This window comes from Perognathus longimembris, chromosome 2 (genome assembly GCF_023159225.1).
Source record: "Perognathus longimembris pacificus isolate PPM17 chromosome 2, ASM2315922v1, whole genome shotgun sequence".
Lineage (NCBI taxonomy): Eukaryota > Metazoa > Chordata > Mammalia > Rodentia > Heteromyidae > Perognathus > Perognathus longimembris.
In genome coordinates, this window is record NC_063162.1 from 11,248,315 (window position 1) to 11,267,192 (window position 18,878).

The window sequence follows — 18,878 nt, forward strand, 5'->3', positions numbered from 1 at the left end:
AGTCTCGCAGTGCACACACGCACTTGTCTCTTGGGTTCATACACAGGATAATTTCCAGGGTGCTGGATGTGTGCTGGTGTGACTTTAAGAGCTGGCCAAGCTTATGGCTTCAAATCCACAGGCAGCTGTTGGATGGTGTTTCAGTGCTCCATGTTCGCCTTCTGTCCTTTGACCAATACATCCCAGAATTGCTGAGGTTGCCAGTGATTTCCTGAGGGTCTCCCCTCCTCTCTCTCTCTCTCTCTCTCTCTCTCTCTCTCTCTCTCTCTCTCTCTCTCTCTCTCTCTCTGTCCCTTCTACGGATTCTGATGCTTAAACAAGCAATGTGCCGCTGATGGAAGTTCATTCTCTGTAACTTGCCCATTTCAGATTTATGGAATGGAGAAAGCAAGGCTAAAGCTGGAGTGGGCCCATGTATGACTCAATAAAGCCAAGGCTGACATTGCTACTTGTTGCCCCTGCTGGAGGATTTAGCAGCAAGAACAAAGATGAGGCCCAAGACTTGCCCTGACCTTGCTCAGGAGTCGACCCCATGAAAGAGAGCGTAATAAGGCTGAATGGAAACCCTAGGCGCATGGAATGGAACCAGTAACTACTCATAACTCTTAGGGAATGCTTTTTGTCAATTTTGCGGGGGGTGGGGTAAATTCATCTCGATCTTGCCTCAATCATGTACTTTCCCCTTGCTCACTAAACTCCAGGTAGTCTCTTAAGAGTACACCTCTGAGATCTTTGCATATTTTGTTTCCTCTTCCTAAAACTGTTGAGGCTAGTCGTCCTATGGGGCTCAGCTAATAAGATATAGCCTCAAAAGGAACCTGTAAGCATATGGTAGCATATACTTGTAATCCAGCTACTGGACTATAGAGGAGGTAGGACAATTCCCGTCCAAGGCTGTTAAGACATAGGTACAAGACTCTATCTTAAAAAAACAACTCAAAAGCAAAAAGACTTGGGGCATGGTAGAGATTTTGTGTAGCTTGAGTTCAAACCTAAGTACTGCTGAAAGCAAGCACTCTCTAAGCCAGGCCTTCCTCAATATCTCTTATTATGTTCCTTATCGTTCCTTTCACAGAGACAACCCATGATTATTTATTTAGACCTTGCCTTGATAGCAGAGTCAAGGTCTCTATCCTCATTGCTGTACTGCCGGAGCCTAGAACCTGGCACACAGTAGGTGTCTGGGGCAGGGGGGCAGGAGGTCTGGAAAATTCTGGGGCATCCTGGCATGTGGTACTTGCTGCATGTAAGAATGAGGAATTCAAAGTTATAATTCCTTGGGATGGTGATCTGTACAGGTCTGGCTTCCCACCACCTCTCCCAGGGAGGCAAGAACCACGTAGGAAAAGGGAATTAGGTCCTGGTAGTTCAAAAGATGTCTTCAGAGAATATGGCAGTGATCATAGCCCAGCTCCTAGAAGTCCTAAATGTCCCAAAACAGTGAGCCTTGCTTCCTCTCATTTTACAGCTGAGACACCAGTGGTGCACAAAGGTTAAGGGCTTAGCCCCAGGGCGAATGGAGCGGTAGGGCTTTGACCTCAGCATTCCACCTCCTCCTGTGGTTCCATGTCCGTGGGATCTGTGCTGCTCTGTGGAAGGTGCAATTCAGGTTGAATTAGGATCACTGTCCTCATCCTAAGCTGCCCCCAGTAAGGCTAGATGCCCCTTCCACTGTTCAGAGTGGTTGGGAAAGGATGCGTTGGGTGTTCCCATGCGGTCCAAAGCCTGTCTTGTCTCTTTGCAGGGCGATCTAAGACAGGCCAGCTGGATCCCAGGACACTTTGTGAGCTCCTGCTTGCCTACCTGTGGCCAGGTCAGTTCAGTTGCCCACCGTTCTCTGGGGCAGATGACCTGAAGTTCTGCCAGCTGTCCACTGTGAGAAGGACATGAAGGCCAGCCTCCGTGGGAAATCCAAGCAAGTGGTTAGCAAGAAGCTACATCAGCCAATCGATACAGGCACTGCCCAGGGCCTAGGGCTGGCTTGGATCTTCCTTCTCTGGCATCTAAGATAGAGATTGGAATTTCTTTGTTCTCGATCTGCCCCCTCCTCACCATGCCCTTGTCCTCGCCCCCATTTGACTGGTATCACCTCCTTCTCTCTAGGCTACTTGATGTCGTCTTCTTTCCCTTCCTCTGGTCCTTCCTAGCTTTAATGTTGCAGGTAGTTCCTGGGAGTCTTCAGACGTATGGTTTACAGATTGGTATGCTCATTCATGCTCATTTTCACATGGCTGCAGTGTGCTGGATGTTCTTCTAGTGCTATGGCTTGATTCTTAAAAGACCCTCAAAGGCCCATTTGTTGAAGACTTGGTCCCCAAGAAGTGTATTTCTCACAGTTTTGGAGACAAGGAAAATTGAGACAAAGACGTCAGTGGATCTGGTGCCTCAGTAGGGCTGCTATCTGCCCCAGGTATGGCCCCTTCCCGTTCCATCCATCCTCCCGGGGTTGATGCAACAGAAAGGGACAGCAGCTGTGTCCTCACCTGGCAGCAGAGGAGGCGGTGGCAGGCAGCTCTCTGAAGTGCTTTCTCTAATGGGGGCCTTAGTTCTCTCCCTGAAGTTAGGTGCTGATTTCCTCATCATTCCCTACCCTTGCCACAAGGGGGAATAGTTCCAGTATAAGGGCACAGGCATCATAACCACATTGAATTGTGTCCCTCTCACCAAGACAGTAGGGATGTTGGAGTCCTGACCCCCTAAGTGCCTCAAAACATGACCTTATTTCAAGACAGGGTTTTTACAGAGTTAATCAGATTTCTAGAGAACGTTCCTCAAATGTTCCCACAAAATACAACATTAGAAATGTTGCCAAACATGCCTAACGTATGAAACTGTAACCTCTCTGTACGTCAGTTTGATAATAAAAATTTGAAAAAAAAAAAAAGAAGTGTTGCCAAACATATCCCATGAAGCCAGTATTACCCTGACACCAACACTGAATAAGCACAACAATAACAACTAATAGAAAACCAGGCTATTTTCTTTGGTAAGCAAATACACACACATTCTGAGTAAAATGCCTGAAAACTCAGAGCCCCGAGTTTTCTCAGTGGCCATTCCACCACTTGATTCTTGCCTCCAGCCTGTTTTGCATTCTTTCTTCTTTTTTTTAACTAGGTTCTCACTTGTTGCCCAGGTTATCCTGGATCATGATCCTCCTGTTTACAATTTCCATGTAATTTCCATGCCAAGTGTATGTTACTATGCCCAATTTTATTTTATGGGTTGAGGTGGAAGTCTCATGAACTTTTTGCCTGTGCCTATCTCTATTCACAATTCTCCTTATCCCAGACTCCCAAGTACACACAATTACAGGCATGAGCCACAGGACCCAGCTTCAATTTTAACTTTAATCTTGTTTTACAAAGTAAATAAGAGCGAATAAGCCAATTAATAAATGGGCAATGAAATTGAAAAGACAATTCTTAAAGGAAATACAAATAACAAATACACGCATAAAGCAATGTTCCCCATCTTCAGTCAGGAAGGATATGCAATCCTAACACTGAGATTCTATCTCACCTAAGTCAGCATGGCAAGGATCAAGAAAACAAGTGGTAGCAAATGTTGGTGAGGCTGTGTGTGTGGGAGTGGAAGCAGGGGTGGAATCCTCATACCCAGTAGTTCTACTCTGAGGGTAAATTCAGAGAGTACCACCCTTCCTATCTCCCCAGAGCAGCAGGTGGGGGCCAGGGTAGATGTACAGGCCTGAGTGTGGACTTGCCGGGGTGTTAGGAAGTAGATAGTTGGACTCACACTGTCAGTGGTCAGGGCCCACAATGGTGATCTTGGAACCAGCTATTCTTTGCCTTCCTGGGAGTTTTCTGCGAATTTGACGAAAGATACTTGTTCCAGGAAAGGAAGTGGGAAGAGAGAGCAAGATCCTGTACTTGCTGTTTCTTGGGGCCCCATTGGCTCTTTCCCTGGCACTTGGAACACATGGCCACTATCGGCAGGGCCTAGGTCATCCCAGGCCACCCTGAGGCCTTGGCTGCATGCAAATGGTATGGCTGACAAACTTGGGGAACTCTTCTAGCTTGTTTGCTTTCTCCATGGCTGAACACTCTTTTCAGCTTCTCTATATTTTCAAATCATTTCTCATAAGTCATCACTCATTTATGTTAGTCTGGGGAGCAGAAAAGATAAGTTGTTCTTGGTCTGGGAGTAGGGCTATTTCCCATGTCCACTTCCATTATACTATATTCCATTCGTCCACACCAGACACCTTCAGCTCCTCTTACTTCCTGTTGGCTGGCCTGCCACCCTGAAGTCTCTGAGGATGTCTTCCTTCCAGCCTGGGCTTAGAAGTACAGCTCTGTGAGGGTTTAGCATCTTGCTCATTTCTTCTCCTTGACTCTCTGTCCTGGGATATGCTTTGGTTTTTGTGTTCCAAATGCACCACGGCAAAGTTTCTTTGGGTGTAGCACTCCTACTACTCTCAAGTGCAGGGTTGGTGTCTTCTGCTTTATCTATCCGCAGTGTGACAGGTGCAGAACTAGTGTGTGAAGATTCTGCATTGCACTGACAGAGCTTTCTTGCCAGCACAGACCTGGGACAAAGGGCCCCTCACTATTAGGTAGTACTGGTGACCGAGAGCCCTCAATTCTAAGGTGATGAGTGTCCTCTACTACCATCATCATTTTTGAGACATCGCTGCTATCCTGTGCTTTGCTTCCAAACTCAAATCTTTTACTTGCCACTTGAAAAATGGCCCAGTGTTTGGATGATGGGTTTTGGGGACAAAGCAAATGATGTCTTTGGAATGCCAGCAAAATGAGGCAACTGTTGACCAGTACTTGGAAATGACTATTTATCCTTCTTCATAAATTTCAAGCTCCTTTATGTTCAGGCAAAGGATAAGACAGGGGCTCAGGGTAGGAAGGGAGCGATGAGGACCAGAGTTGGGGGCATCATCAGTGCCTCAAACAGGTTGCTAGTGATTGGTAATATGTTGATTGCTACATTTCTGTAAATCTTGACAACATGCATCTTAGTTCCTCTTATCTTGGCATCTCTAGCCTTGGAGAGAGAGATTAGGGCAGTTTCAGATAAATTAATACCCACCCCCTCCATTCTTAAATGACTACTTTGTCTATGTGCAGAGTTGAGTTGAAACAACGTGGCCCAAAGACGAACATAGCAAAAGGGGCAGATAGGATATGAAGGGAGAGGAGCCAAGCATTTCCATCCTGTTTTAGGCACCTGCTGAATACGTGCACAGGTCCAAGGCAAGAATCAGTGCTTTGAACACAAGTTGCCTTTAAGTCCCTGAAAGTAACTCAAGTGCCAGAAGTGTCATCTACTATAAGGCTAGTGAGAGACTAGTAATTGTCACTTGGCTTCAATGGCCTACAGAATCAATGACTTTTAAAGGCAACTAAGTGACAGCAGTGAGGCTAGAGGGTTCTTTGGGAGGCCTCCCCTCGGTGACCCCGCGAGGCCCTCTATTGTACTTGTTCCTTTAGGCTTGTATCCAGGAATAATCCATTCATAGTCAAGTTGGTAGCTTCATTATAGCATCCCACAGAAACAGAGGTGCTGCAACTGCCACGGGGAGACGTGTAGCCTGATGACAGAGAGCGGTCACGCTCTGGCAAAGTGGTGACCCGCTGGGGTGCTTTTGGCTCAGACTGGACCACTAAAAGACACCCACTCTTCCGTCTGTCCGTGTCAGCAGGGCCACGTGGCCTTGGCTGATGGGCCGAGGGTGGCAGTCAGAGACTCCAGCCAACGGAAGGGCGGAAAACCCCATCTGAACAATGGCCAGCATGATGCACTCCTCAGAATCCATTCCTGGGGCCATTCTCAGGACCCAGGCCCTGCCCAGGGACAACTTGTGCCCAGGAGACAAAGACAGGGCCCGGAGGCAGGCCAGGCCTGTGAGTGGGGGCTTCGAGCCTGCAGGTTCTGCACACGTCTGCTCATCACAGTCCTTGAATTCTTCATGAAGGTCCAAGGCCGTGAGATGGTTCCCTCAAATCTCCAAATCTGTCACTTCCGAGATATCACACATCCAGGGCCTTTCCATGGTCGCTCAAAGTGAGCAGTGAGTCAGAAAGGCACATGGAAAGCTGTCAGGGCCTAGCCCTAAATTCTTATAGGGTCATGAATTTGCTCTGTGAATTGGACAGCTACCTCTCTGCTCGCTGCCTCTGTTCCCCGCCCCCCCGCCCCAACCCGAACACTCACTATCTACCTCTGTTGCTGATCTCCACCCATTCAGGGATTGAGAAGACAGTAAGTGTGGGGACCACAAAAGGCGGGAATACATGGAGTGTGACAGAAAGTTAAAGGCAGGAGACCCAAGGGGACAGAAATGCGTGTGAAAATTTAAATGCCCTCTGTATATCACTTTTATAATAACAACACAATTTTAAATGTCTGATTTGCAAATGTCCCCAAGGGCTGCAGTTGGCATCTGAGACAGACACTGACTGGAAAGATGCAACCATGGATTTTATTGATGTCAGCAAGGGATCACAGTGTGCCTGGGGTTTGGCAGGGTGTGAGAGTGAGCAGAACGTCTTCTCTCACCGTGTCTTCACTACAGAAACTGTACCTGTGGAGAGAACAAAAGCTCGGTGTATGTTTGGGCCTCCTCAGGAAAGCCATCGCAATGCTGCTGGTGAGAAGGGGTGACTGCGGATTTACAACATGAAAGGCACTGAGTGGTCTCTAAGGCTGTGGCCCTGGGGAACTCAGTGTCTTGAGCTTGCAGTAAGAGAGGTCAGCGTGATCAAGGACAGGAACTCTGTTGTTCGGGAGTGGCCTCTGTGTGTGTCAGCACTGTGGTCTTCTGAGGCAGCAGCCTTCCCTCCTTCTTTCTCACAGGTCCACAGTGGCAGTAGAGTTTAGTTTACAGATGGACACTCTCTCCCTTAGTTACTCTTGGTACTGGGGAGGATGCTTTAGGAACTATAGTACACTAAGCTCTCAGCACTCACAAGCAACTATGCTACATAGTTCTCCTGTGTGAACTTCAGTCCCACCACACCCAAGTAAGGAGCTCTTCCTATTAATCCTACCTTACAAGACAGGAAAGTGAGGCACAAAGGCTCTCAACCAAGTCAAGAGCCAAGCTGCAAATGCAGGTTTACTTGCTGTGGTAGTCCAAACGTTCTATGGTACCATTCCTTGCACATCAAATGCCCTTGATCTTGCTGTCTACACTTGGGTTCAGGGGTCCTGTCAGAGCCACGGATGGGCTGATTTTCTAGCCATACTATAACTTTGTGGGATGAGTTTCCATTATAGGCAGGAACTTTTATGAGCATCCTGAGATGAGCCAGCAAAGAAAGATACGTACACTGTCTGCTCCTCTCCCTTCTGCACGGTGATGACGGCTGCACCCACTTTGGGGAAAGTTGGGTTTACCATGTGGTTATTCCAAAGAAACTTGACTTTCTCAATGGTGCCAACATCCAGCTCTGCATCAAACTCGTTGGAGTGGGTAGAGCCCGGCGTGATAAGCCCCCTTGAAACAGAGGAGAGACATTCCTGTTCATGGAAGTGCACTTTAATCACCACGGGAGGCCTCAGTATGCCGATCTTCTAACTTAGATGAATGAGTCTTCTAACTTAATCCCCAAGTAAATAATGGAGAAATAGAAAAGGCTGATACAATCTGGCAAACTCAAGCTATTATTTAAGGATTTTTTTTCAAATTCAAGTTAATTTTGCTTCAAATCTGTCTTACAAAAAGGATAGAACTCACCTTATTTATTTTTCATATCAGTTCATTTCTTTGTATTATTTACATATCTTATTATTTTAATTACTATTTTCACGTCATTTATTCATAGTACTTCTTTATATGGAAGTAATATATGTGCTAATCAGAAAATAAGATATTTGGGAGTAATGGTAGAAAATTCAAAATATGATATAATGAGAGAATAAATTAAGTAGTTGGGTTTAGATCAAAGGACTGTTATTAGCAGAAGTCTGAAATTAACCGCAGTATACAAGTAACTTAATAGCCACTGATACATAGGAGGTGGTAAGCATTTAAGTTAAGTGCATGGTTTGACATTTATGTAAGTCATAAAGTGACATGTGCCACTGGACTAAGAACTACCTGAAGATGTCATACTGGCGTGTGTTTCCCTTATTTCCGTACAGCGCGACTTTGACCTCACCAGTGACCACTCTCCCAGCCAGTGTTACCGAAACCCCATATCTCCAGCCTGTGGAGCACAGAAGAGTCCAGGTTATTCTCACATAGAGGTGGCCCAAGGCTGGGGCCTGTGCCCGTTCCTTGCCTCAAGCCATTAAAATATAAGGAATTCCACTCGATAATCCACACCTCGTACGAGGCCTTAGCGACAATATGACATGTTCAGTAGTGGCCTTCTCCCCACTGACCCTGCCCGGTAAGGGGGCCACTAGCCACGGATGGCTGCTCATACTTAAATTCAAATGGGATTAATTTTCACTTTAACTCCTCAGGTTCACTAGCTGTATTGGTAAAGATGGCATTGCCATGGGCAAATGGCTCCTGCATCCCGCAGAGCAGAACATATCCATCAGTGCACAGGGCTTTCCAGGACCACTGTGCTGGAGGCTGGCAGCACGGAGTGTCAAGGGAGAGCCAGGGGTCCCGTCAACGCGGGCCGAGAGAGCACAGGAGTGCAGCCCACAGAGCCCTGTGGGGGCTCCTGTCTGCAGCCTGAGAACTTTGGAAAGGCTCCAAGTGAGACATTGTTCCTGTCTCTTGTCCATTCAGGGTCAGGTCCTCTGTCCTATAATGCCACAGCAGCATACCATCGAACCCAACACCCTTGCAGTTGCTCAGTTTCCTCCTCTCCTGATTATATATTTCAGGAGTAGTTTCATTCTCGTCCCTCCATCCCCAGCGCCTATCAGCCCATATCCAGTGGCCAATAAATAAACGTTGGTTGAGGAATAAGCACATGGCTTTTGAATATTTACTTTGTCATTGTTAAAATATTATGAGCAAGTATTTCATGCATCACCACACCAGCAGAGGATTGATTAACCAATGTCTCCTTACAAAAGAATCACACAGATATATTTATAGTCATAGAAATATTGTGTCTTGATAGGGGAGCTAGTTATACATCTACTCGCTTGTCAAAAATCATAGAACTATACACTAAAAAGGATGGATTTTACTATATTATAAATTATATCTCAATAAACCTGACTTAGAAAACTACATAAGGCATGCATTATTTTTTTATATATACAGTCTCTGCTTTTGCTAGGCAATGCCTTCTGGAAATATTCCAGGTCTGGTTGTCACAAAGAGGTTCACATATGTCTGACCTGACCCTATGTTCAAGATAATTTAAGGGGTTTTTGGGGAGAAATGATCTCTCCTCTGACTCCCACTCCTGCTCCATCAGAGAGGCTATAGGGATGTTTGACAGAGCAGGCGGTGAGATTGGAGTTGAGCCCCCTAGGAGGCCCATCCAGGCAAACAGCAGAACTGAGAGCGTGGAATGAATAAATAGGTAACTAATGAACTAAGAAGAGACAGAGATTTGGGCAGTCTATGCAAATCACCCAATCCCATTAATTTCACTATTTACTCCTGCCCATTCATGCCATGAAAATAAAAATGGAAGAGATGCAAAATATTTTCGAATCTTAGCTGAATGTTAAATGGGACAGGTTGGATATGTCCATTTTTTAATTATTAATTTAAAAAAATGTTACTATAAAGGTGTTGTACAGAGGGGTTACTGTTTCACACGTCAGGTAATGTGTATATTTCTTTCTGAACAAAGTCACTTCTACCTTTGCTCTCTCCCAATTTTTCCCCCCCACTCCCAACCTACAAGTTATATAGTTCATTTTTAACCTAGTATCTACTGAGTACCACTGCTGCATTTGTTCAGCTGAACATGTCCTTTTCTAAGATCATCAAAACAGTTTCACAAATCTTTCAGAGTAGCAGCAAGGATACACTTGTAACAGACATTATACTTCCTTCCCCCAGGCAAATAGTGAAGGTACAACTTACGTGCAAAATTTCTGGCATCTCCTGTGTTCAAGAAGAATTTATGTTGCTCCCCACTTGTCCTACCAGCAAACTTATCAGCATAGTGACCCATCTGCGGACACCCTTGGTCTGGACAGGGAAAGCACTTGTTCTAGGAGAGAACAGAGGGCACTGTAAGGTAAGTTTGTTTTACAACCAATGTATCTGGGGGAGATGATATGTTTGACTACAGTTGCCAGTTTCTTCATTTGTCACTGGGAGTCAGAACCTGTGACCTCTCAATAACCCTCACCTTCAGCAGGGTTCCCAGCCCTGATGAACAACACATTTGAATTGCCCAGTGAGCTTTGAAGAATGCCAATGTCTTGAGTCCAAATTCCATCAAATACATTTTCCAAAAGTAGAATGCCAATGGGTGACTAGTAGCCAGTTTGGAGACAAAAAGCCCCAGTTGCTGAATTTCTCAGTTCTTATGGGCGCAAGCTCTGACCCGGGCGAATTTCATACTGCCAATAAGAAGATCTCAGGATCCCACGAGCCAGAACAGGCCTTCTTCAGGATAGCACTCTTCTGTTCGTTCCCTGCAATCAGGCTGGCACATAGAAACCTGGGGCCTGCCTATCTTTCCTTGAGGAAGATGGAGGAGGCTTCCTCTTTTCCCACATCCCTCTGTGTTTACTCTGCCTCCGACTTTCTAATCTAATCTCCGTCATTGTGCAAGCCATATTTCAAAATGGCTTCCTGTTAGAAGCCACAGGGATCTGCTCTTCTTTGATTCTGCTCTGGAATTTTTGTCATCGTCTGTTATTATTTTTTCCCCTTTTGCTTCCGTTGCTGCATAGGCCCTTAAACTCTGGGCGGCAAGGCAACGTGTGAAGTGAAGCACTGCGAATCCCCTTCCCAGCCCGGTTCATGTGCTTAGCCCTCAGGGCAGGCCAGTAGCTTACGGACTCAAAGGCCTTGTAGGAGGCGCAGGGGTATGCGGTGAACCCGTGGGGGCTGAGGATGCTCTCTGAGTAATACTTGTAGCTTCGTAGGTGATTGCAGGCCACAAAGTCCCGGGTTCCTGGGGAAACGGGAGGAAGTGGGCACCCGTGGTTGGGAGCAGGTTGTGACAGTTTGTGCGTGTCATGCTCTAAGTGTGATACTTCCAAACTGGAACTGTATTTTCAAAAATTTAAGGAAGTTCAAAAATCCACTCACAACTACAACACTGAACATACAGCAGATCCTTTGGGTGTGGCAGGGAATGTTCTGGCCACACTCTGTGCATTGTACATGGAATCTGTAAGGAGGGGAATTGTATTATCCCCTTCATAGAAACAGCCACAGATTCAGCCTTCAGTTTTCAGATTAGCTAACACAAGGTAGAACTTTAGTGCAACCCAAGACCACCCTTCAAACCTCTGTGCCATTCTGCATCCAGGACTCAGTTTGGAAGTGCTCTAGAAAGATCAGTTGTGACATAGCATAACCTCCCTGTTGTGATACAACCAGCCCTAGGACATTGTCACACTGTACTTGGACAAATCAAAACAAGAGTTGAGAAGCTCTTGGTAGCTGTGTTGGAACATCATTCTCACTCTTGTGCTTTCTCCTAACTTTCCCTGTCCCCAGAAACTCATGTCATGTGACAAATGCCACAGTGATCCTTCCAGACCTGGCCTGAACTGGCTTGGTCATTATCTCTGTAGAGTTTGGGCTACTCTTGCCCATTTTTTTTTTGCCAGTCCTGGGCCTTGAACTCAGGGCCTGAGCACTGTCCCTGGCTTCTTTTTGCTCAAGGATAGCACTCTGCCACTTGAGCCACAGCGTCACTTCTGGCCGTTTTCTATATATGTGGTACTGAGGAATCAAACCCAGGGCTTCATGGATACGAGGCAAGCACTCTTGCCACTAGGCTATATTCCCAGCCCCTGGGCTACTCTTATTAACCCAAAGATTTCTAAGGCTGTGAAAGGTAAGATGTGTGTTCTCACCCTAAGTTTTTGCTTTAAGAGCAAATGGCTTTGCCAAGGACTTCATTGGACATATTCTCACTCTGGCTACTAATGCTAATTATCTACATTTGAATCATATCACCGACTCCCAAGGGAGAGTTTGTAGCATAATTTTCTTGGTGATAGCTAGGCAATGTTGTTATGGCTGTCTATTCTCTGTTAGGGAGTTACCAATGGACCGCTGAAGTTACAGCTTTAAATCATAGTTTTCTAATTGTTTTGTGCTTATATACTCTAGAATCTCCACAGAGTTTTAAGGAATTCCAAGATCAGTAGAGCTGAGATATAGCAAGAATGTAACTATCTTTATCAGAACTAAGCCATAGGAAGAAAACATTGTGTGCTTCTAAAGGGAAATGCATTGTCACCATTAAGATTTGCTGTAAGAAGTACTGCATAGCCCAGTGAAATGATGGTGTCCTTCCTGTCCCCCACCTCCTACTGCCCCGCCCCATGGCCTTACCTGACCAGATGCCATCTATGTCCACAATCTGTGACAAGGCATTCTTCTTGCAGCCTGGCATGTTCTCACCTCCATTGGGGAAGAAGTCAAGGTGACCCATCATTTGTTTTGATCCAAAACCTGAAGTATTTAGAACCGAAACGAGCTTGGTACAACACAGAACTCTCATGGTTCAAACTCATTCACAAGTGTTCATAGCTAAGCACTGTGGAACTCACCTAAGAGTGGTATCAAGGGAGATGAATCTGTGTGAATCACATCAACAAAGACGGCGTCAGTGGGATCAAGTTGGACTTCTTCAGGAGTGCCCTCAAAGCTTGCTCCGACAGGATCCAGTCCTAAAAGAGATGGGCAGCAATGTAGAACAACAGGTAAAACTGTTGGTGCCAGAGGACTGGGGTATACAGTTGCCCAACTCAAAAGGTGCCACAGTCCTGGGTGTGAAATAAGAGGGCAAAGTTTCAATGCTGATTATTTAGAGGGCTGTGGTGGTGCAGATAGAGTAGGGCAGAAGAGTATGGCATTCAGATTTTGTCTGAGTAAGGATGTCTTTCTGCATCAAATTCTTCCATTTACTTGTGTATCTTTCATCTTTAATGTTCTTATTTGTCTTAGGCTGGATTAGGCAGTTCAAATCCCTGCTTAGCTACTCCATGCGTAAGCTGCATGATCTAGAACAAATCACTCAACCTTTTAATGACTGGGTTTTCCCATTTTAGAAAATGTTAGTAAAGTTGCCATCTATTATAGATGGTTATTATAAATTAAATAAGTTACCATGTAGCATTTAGCACAGTGCCTGCCATATAGCCACGGGTGTTTACAGAAACAGTTACCATTAATGCTTTGTTGACCATTTCTTCTTGGCAGGAAGAAGATTTCAAGATTTCAATGAGAAGATGCAAAGTACTTTCTGAAGTATTTGGGATAATCAGGCACTTCTGTTTGCCACAGTAATTACAGTAGCATTCGTGATATTATAGTACAGAGGTATATTTTGTCGCTTCTGCTATAATTCAGAAGCTTTACTTGGGTCAAAGAATGCTTTGGTGGGTTTCTTTTACTAGGGGAAAAGTGGAACATAGTTTTCAGGTTCTGCTCTGCCCTTGACTGTCATAAGGCTAGAAGGAAGAATAGTGTAGCCCCTTCGCAACTGTCTTTTTCAGGTCCACACTAGCCTTACTCTGCATTTTCCTGGGTTCCCAGTGTTGCTCAGTGAAAACTTGGATCTGAAGACGAGGGACCAGAATGGAGGCTGAAAAGGCACAGAGGAAAAGAGCCACACCTGCCTTGCCCCAGTGATGTGCTTCTTGGGGCTTCCTAAAATGTTCTATGCAGACTCCACCCAGCTAAGGAAGTGGGCCCTATTTAGGACAGCTCTAAGCAGGACTGAAGGCTCCGGAACACATCCTGGGATCCCTGGAAACAAAGTCTATGCCCTGAACCTGGGGCCTTACCAGTAATCCTGGCCAGGCCTGGGGTTCTTCTCCCTGCCTCTCCAGCTACGTGAGCTCCCAGACTGTGGCCGATGAGGTGGACGTTGGAAGGCGAGTAGCTGTAGTTTGTCTGGAGGAAAGATGGCATTTCTCAGGGTGGTTTTGTGCTGTGATGGCATAACTCTTCTGGGAAAGTCTATGCTTTCCTTGTCCTCAGGATTCAGCCTCAACTCACTAGGGTCGCCTCAGAGGTTTCCCAACTCAGTATCCATTATCCTAGCCTGTTCCAGAGCCACACTTTTTAAAGACACTGACGTACATACCATTTTCTTACCCCCTAGGCTGGGTTTGTATCCTTGTGGCCTATCTTTCCAACCACTTGGTCAGCTACCATCATAATAGCCTGCTTCCAGCCTGTCTCTACCTGGGGAAGTTTGGTGTTTTTTTTTCCTATAGTGCCTCCCATCTCCACACAATTGCCAAACCTCTACAATCTCATCCAGAACGTGAGTCACTGCAAGCCTCCCATGCACCTCCTCAAGGACCCGGTGACCTCATCCATCCTATTAACCTACTCCCATGCTCTCAAGACTGTGCTCCCAACATACAGGGCCAAGGAGCAAAGCAAACAAAGCTACAAGGTGTTGGTCTACGTTGGGCTGGGCTGTTTGTCAAATGTTTCTCTCTGACTGGCCTGTGGCGCCTCTTGTACAACTACATCAGAAGCCCCCATGCTCACAGGCCAGCAAAGTTGGCACCTGCCAATTGCACATCCTGTCTTTGGCTTTCATTGTCAATGCTATGTTTTGCCCCCCATGGAGGCCACCTATTCAGTTGTTCAGTGATGTATGGAGGAAAGTAGCTTCCTTTTCTGGTACTAGTTTCCTTATCGAAGGAATTGAAGATCATACTAAAGCCCCCACCTACTAAGTGTTAGCTCTTGCCAGCTTCTCTTCCACTAGTGTGTCAGGAAGGCAATGATCAGAGTTCGAGGAGGATGATTTGGATCCCTTTTCCTGGCTGTGTGTTTTCCTTTTTTGAAATCTATGTATCCATGAGAGAGCTTCAGGACTGCTTTCTGTGCAGAAAGACTCACCGACAAGATGTGGAGCATCTGGGCCACCTGGGCACCCACGACTCGCACGTTGTTGGCAGCCTGTGTGTAGGTGGTTTGGGAGCCTTTCTTCCAGTCCACCACAATGCAGTTCACCTCTTCCACCTCAAACATGTTCTGGTGTTGGGGAGATATCGGGTATTATAGACAGAATCCATGTATTTACAAGAAGAACAGAAGGATGGTATAGTGTGTGTGCGTGTGTGTGTGTGTGCGCGCACATGCCTTTGTCCTTCTGTGTGTGTCCTGATGGGCAGATTCTTCCCTATGCTCTCTAATTGTGGTGCTTTCTATTCTGTCACTTAAATCACCCCATCAGTCTTAGTTCTCTGTGTCTCGGAAAATGAATGCTCACGGCAACACGAATCTGACTTTTGGGGATGAGAAGATGCAAACAATGGGATAAAACCCCTTATTTGCAAAAACATAAGGATCTCTGGCTGCAAATAAGACAGAAAACACTGAGGCTTGGTTTAACCACAAAAGAGACTGCCAGAGCCTGTGGACATAGCCAAGGTCCCTGCTTCCAGTGGCAGGTGGAGTCCAAAAGTCCAGAAACAAGGGGAAGAAAGGTGCTTTGTGGGAAGGGAGGCCGTTTGGGCTCCATAGACCTACTATGGGAGGATTTCTGTCCTCAAGCTCATTTACTGAGATTGCATCAGTGGGAGCGAGGGCGCCAGTGGCGTGGTGGCGGAGGGGGAGTTGTGCCAGTGGCAGGGTAGCAGAGGGGTCAGAGCCAGCTCTTACCCTGCACATCTCTACCACCCAGCTCTCTTCTCCCTTGTCTATGAAGCCATGGATAATGAAGCGAGTCTTCCTGTCCATGTGGAAATTCGATGCCTCAATCGTGGATGGATCCGAGAGATGAAGAATCTGTGACAGACACAATGCAGCATGTTTTTGCCACTTCTTCCCACAAGCCCATCTCTCCCCTTTGCATCTCTGTCTTAACACCGTGGTCTTTCAAAGCCTAGCATGAAGCTCAGCCTGACTTCCCTTTTCGTGTTCAATCTCCACAGGCTTTCCCATACCCCACCCCTCCTCCACCACTGCATGTGGGTTATCTCTCACAGCTTTATCTTCCTGCTGGGTCTAGTTGGACAGTAAACCCTCTGGCCAAGACCAGGCCGCATAAGCAGCTGGAGGTCCTGGTAACAATAATTTGTTGCAGGCATTCCATCCGCCCTGCTCTTCCCATGTGACAGCAAGGTTATCACGAGAGGGGGCTCACCTGGAAGTTGTTTGGGTTTTCATTGGTGTAGAGGAGGAAGCGGGTGTTGATTCTCTCAGGGCTCCAGGGGAGAAGTTTCAGAGGCCTGATTACAGTGCCAGCCCAGGGCTCATTATCAGAAAAGCACCCGAGATCCCCATAGCAAATTTCATTTCCTGAGGGGAAAGAGGGCATCTATTTAAGCATTCACTCCTAGGACCAGGCTCTGGGGGTGTCCTTGCAGCCCAGGGCCAGGCTTTCTTTTGCTTGAGAACAGTGCACAGACAGGAGCTGCACAGCCTCTACTTTTCTTGCCTAATGATTACAGGTTGGCCTAGACTAGCTCTGTGGAACTCCACTAAGACACTCACCATGACTTTGCTTCAAGCTGCCACTAAAGCTTAAATGTTCAGAGTCTCCTCCTGAGTTCTGACACATTTGCTTGACTAACCCAGTAATTGGTACTGATGAGTCAAAATGTAAACCAGGCAAGTACTAGTGACAGGTGTTTAGTCACTAAGCAGGTGCCTCTCTATCTGCCCCGCCCACTTTCCCAGGCAGAGCGTGAGCTCCTAGAGCTGCTGATCTAAAGCTTCCTCCAGCTAGTGCTATGAGCTTAGCTTTATGCCCTTCACTCAGGCAGGTGTGGTGGGTCTTACCTTGGGCTGCTCCCAGAAGGAAAAGTGTGATTGTCCAGAAGATCAGCATCTACAATAGATTTAAAAATACCCAGCCTCACCAAACAATCCCAGATAACAAGCAAAGAATCTATTTCTCAGCTGGTCGGGGAAAGAATGCAAAAGTAGCTTACCCTGTCTGAGGATGTGGCTGCTCTCTTCCCCAGGACTCCTCTAAGATGGTTTTTATACTCTAGCCTTGTCATTTAGACTCTATTTGAAGAACACAGTGAGTGATGACAGCATGCGCTGTGTGTACTTAATATGTTAATCTGTACAAATACACAAAACAAGATTAGTAATGACGGGTAAATCCACAAGTCTGAGAAAAGAATGCTTGACTCAAAGAAGGAGGAAAGTCACTAAAGTTGTATCTAGGGATCTGTGCCAAGTACTTTTGGCCTGAGTGGGCCCTACTTTTCTGTTTCATTACCAAGGAGTTTGCAAGTCTCAGTACGTTAGTATTAAACCCTAATAATAGAGGAGAATTGTTCTCAGGATGGATGGAAGTGTTTCCAAATAGTAGAAAGTAAAGTTTCTGATTAATCTTTCTCTTTCTCTTCTTTCTCTCTTCTCCCCCTTCTCCCTTTCCCCTTTCCCCCACTTTCCTCTTTTTTTCTCCCTCTTTCTTTTTTAGGAACATGTGGGCACATTGAGCTCCTTTGAGCCTAAAAACTGCCCCATTTTACCTGCTCCAGTTAACTATTGCTTTGCAATAAACCAATCTGAAAAACAAAGTAGCAATTTTTGTACTGTGTTTACTAGACTTTGAATATTGTGTTGAGCTCCCCAAAGCTCCTATCACCAACCTACCTTATGTCTATTGAATTTTCCAAGCTCCTCTGAGGGCAGGCTGCACAGCTGTAAGACAGACACAGCTCCTGGTTTGCTCACAGATCTGCATACCTGTGAGCAGCCGGCAGGTTCACACACGGGGCAGATAAGACTTCACAGGCAAGCACCTCACCCTTAAGTTAAATATGCTTCCCTGTCAACTTTCATCCTTCAGAATAGCCAAGCACTGGGGCGTGGGATGAAGCGACCTTCCTGCTAAGGAAACAGGAGAGACTTTCTTCTGGAGTAATGAATAGCAACAGACAGTTTCTGTGAGATTTAAGCACTTTAATGTACATTTCCTTATTTATGTCTGGTAAAAAATCACATGAGGTGGGTATTAGCATTAGCCGCCCTTTACAGATATAGACACTGGGGCAGAAAGACAACAATATTTCCTTCAGATGCTGATATTTCTAACAGGCGATGAAGTAGAATATGGAGCAAGCTGCACAAGAGTGGAAGGAGAAACTGTTGAATATTCAACATCTTGCTACAGTGAGAAAGTGATCAACAGGATGTGTTGACCATCAGTCCCATTGACCAGAGGAGATTTGTCTGTAGCAAAGGTCATCATAGAAAATAGATTTCCCCTGAACTCAAGGAAGGCCTGGGGCATCTGGTTGACCTGGTAGAGCATAATTAGTATTTTACTCTGTACACATACACAAAACAAGATTGATAACGACAGGTATGTCTTCCCACAAGTCTGAGGAGATAAACACATGCCTGACTCAAAGAGAGGGAGGAAGCATAAAGCTAGGCATCTGAGCAGACACAGATGAGGTGTTAAGCGTTGGAAGTCAGCTCGTGGAGGCTGGGAAGACACTGGGACAGTTTGTAAAGATAGTGAAGGCAAAGTCATTTATGAATTAAAAAATTTTTTTTGACATTGCAATGCTAGATGCAAGTGAGACTTGGGAGGATCCAACGGGGGATATTCAGGTAAGTTGTTTGGTAGCAGATGTTCAATGGCCTGTCTGTTTCTCGCATCTCTTCTCTCCTGAATTCCACTTCACCTTCTCCATCAGGCTACATGGATCTCCACGGAAATGGTCAAGACCTTTCCCACCTTGAGGCCTTTGCATTTACTATTCCCATGGCCTGAAATGCTAGACCATCACAGGGATGGGCCCTTCCTGTCGTTCAACAGTGTTTAAATGTCACCTCTGCAGTT

At 46.0% G+C, this 18,878-nt stretch overlaps 1 protein-coding gene across 1 annotated transcript; it reads right to left on the minus strand.

Moving 5' to 3' along the window:
• Positions 1-6,444: 6,444 nt before the first annotated feature.
• LOC125346017 (inactive pancreatic lipase-related protein 1) lies at positions 6,445-17,089 on the minus strand. The gene is made up of 13 exons (XM_048338174.1): positions 17,002-17,089; positions 16,850-16,898; positions 16,212-16,366; positions 15,728-15,853; positions 14,963-15,097; positions 13,888-13,996; positions 12,649-12,768; positions 12,431-12,550; positions 10,915-11,033; positions 9,989-10,118; positions 8,078-8,186; positions 7,307-7,474; positions 6,445-6,559 (listed from the first exon to the last, which is right to left on the minus strand). Exons 1-13 carry the CDS (start codon positions 17,071-17,073, stop codon positions 6,478-6,480), a joined length of 1,494 nt encoding a protein of 497 aa, XP_048194131.1. The 5' UTR covers positions 17,074-17,089; the 3' UTR covers positions 6,445-6,477.
• Positions 17,090-18,878: the final 1,789 nt, after the last annotated feature.

What these genes read in the sequence shown, in the direction of transcription:
- LOC125346017 (XM_048338174.1), bottom strand. Translation starts at nt 17,073, where the DNA reads ATGACAAGGCTAGAGTATAAAAACCATCTTAGAGGAGTCCTGGGGAAG. An exon ending in GGGTGGTAGAGATGTGCAGG is followed by an intron (nt 15,098 to 15,727) that starts GTAAGAGCTGGC and finishes CCCCAACACCAG; the next exon opens with AACATGTTTGAGGTGGAAGA. An exon ending in CCTACAAGGCCTTTGAGTCC is followed by an intron (nt 10,119 to 10,914) that starts GTAAGCTACTGG and finishes GTTCTCTCCTAG; the next exon opens with AACAAGTGCTTTCCCTGTCC.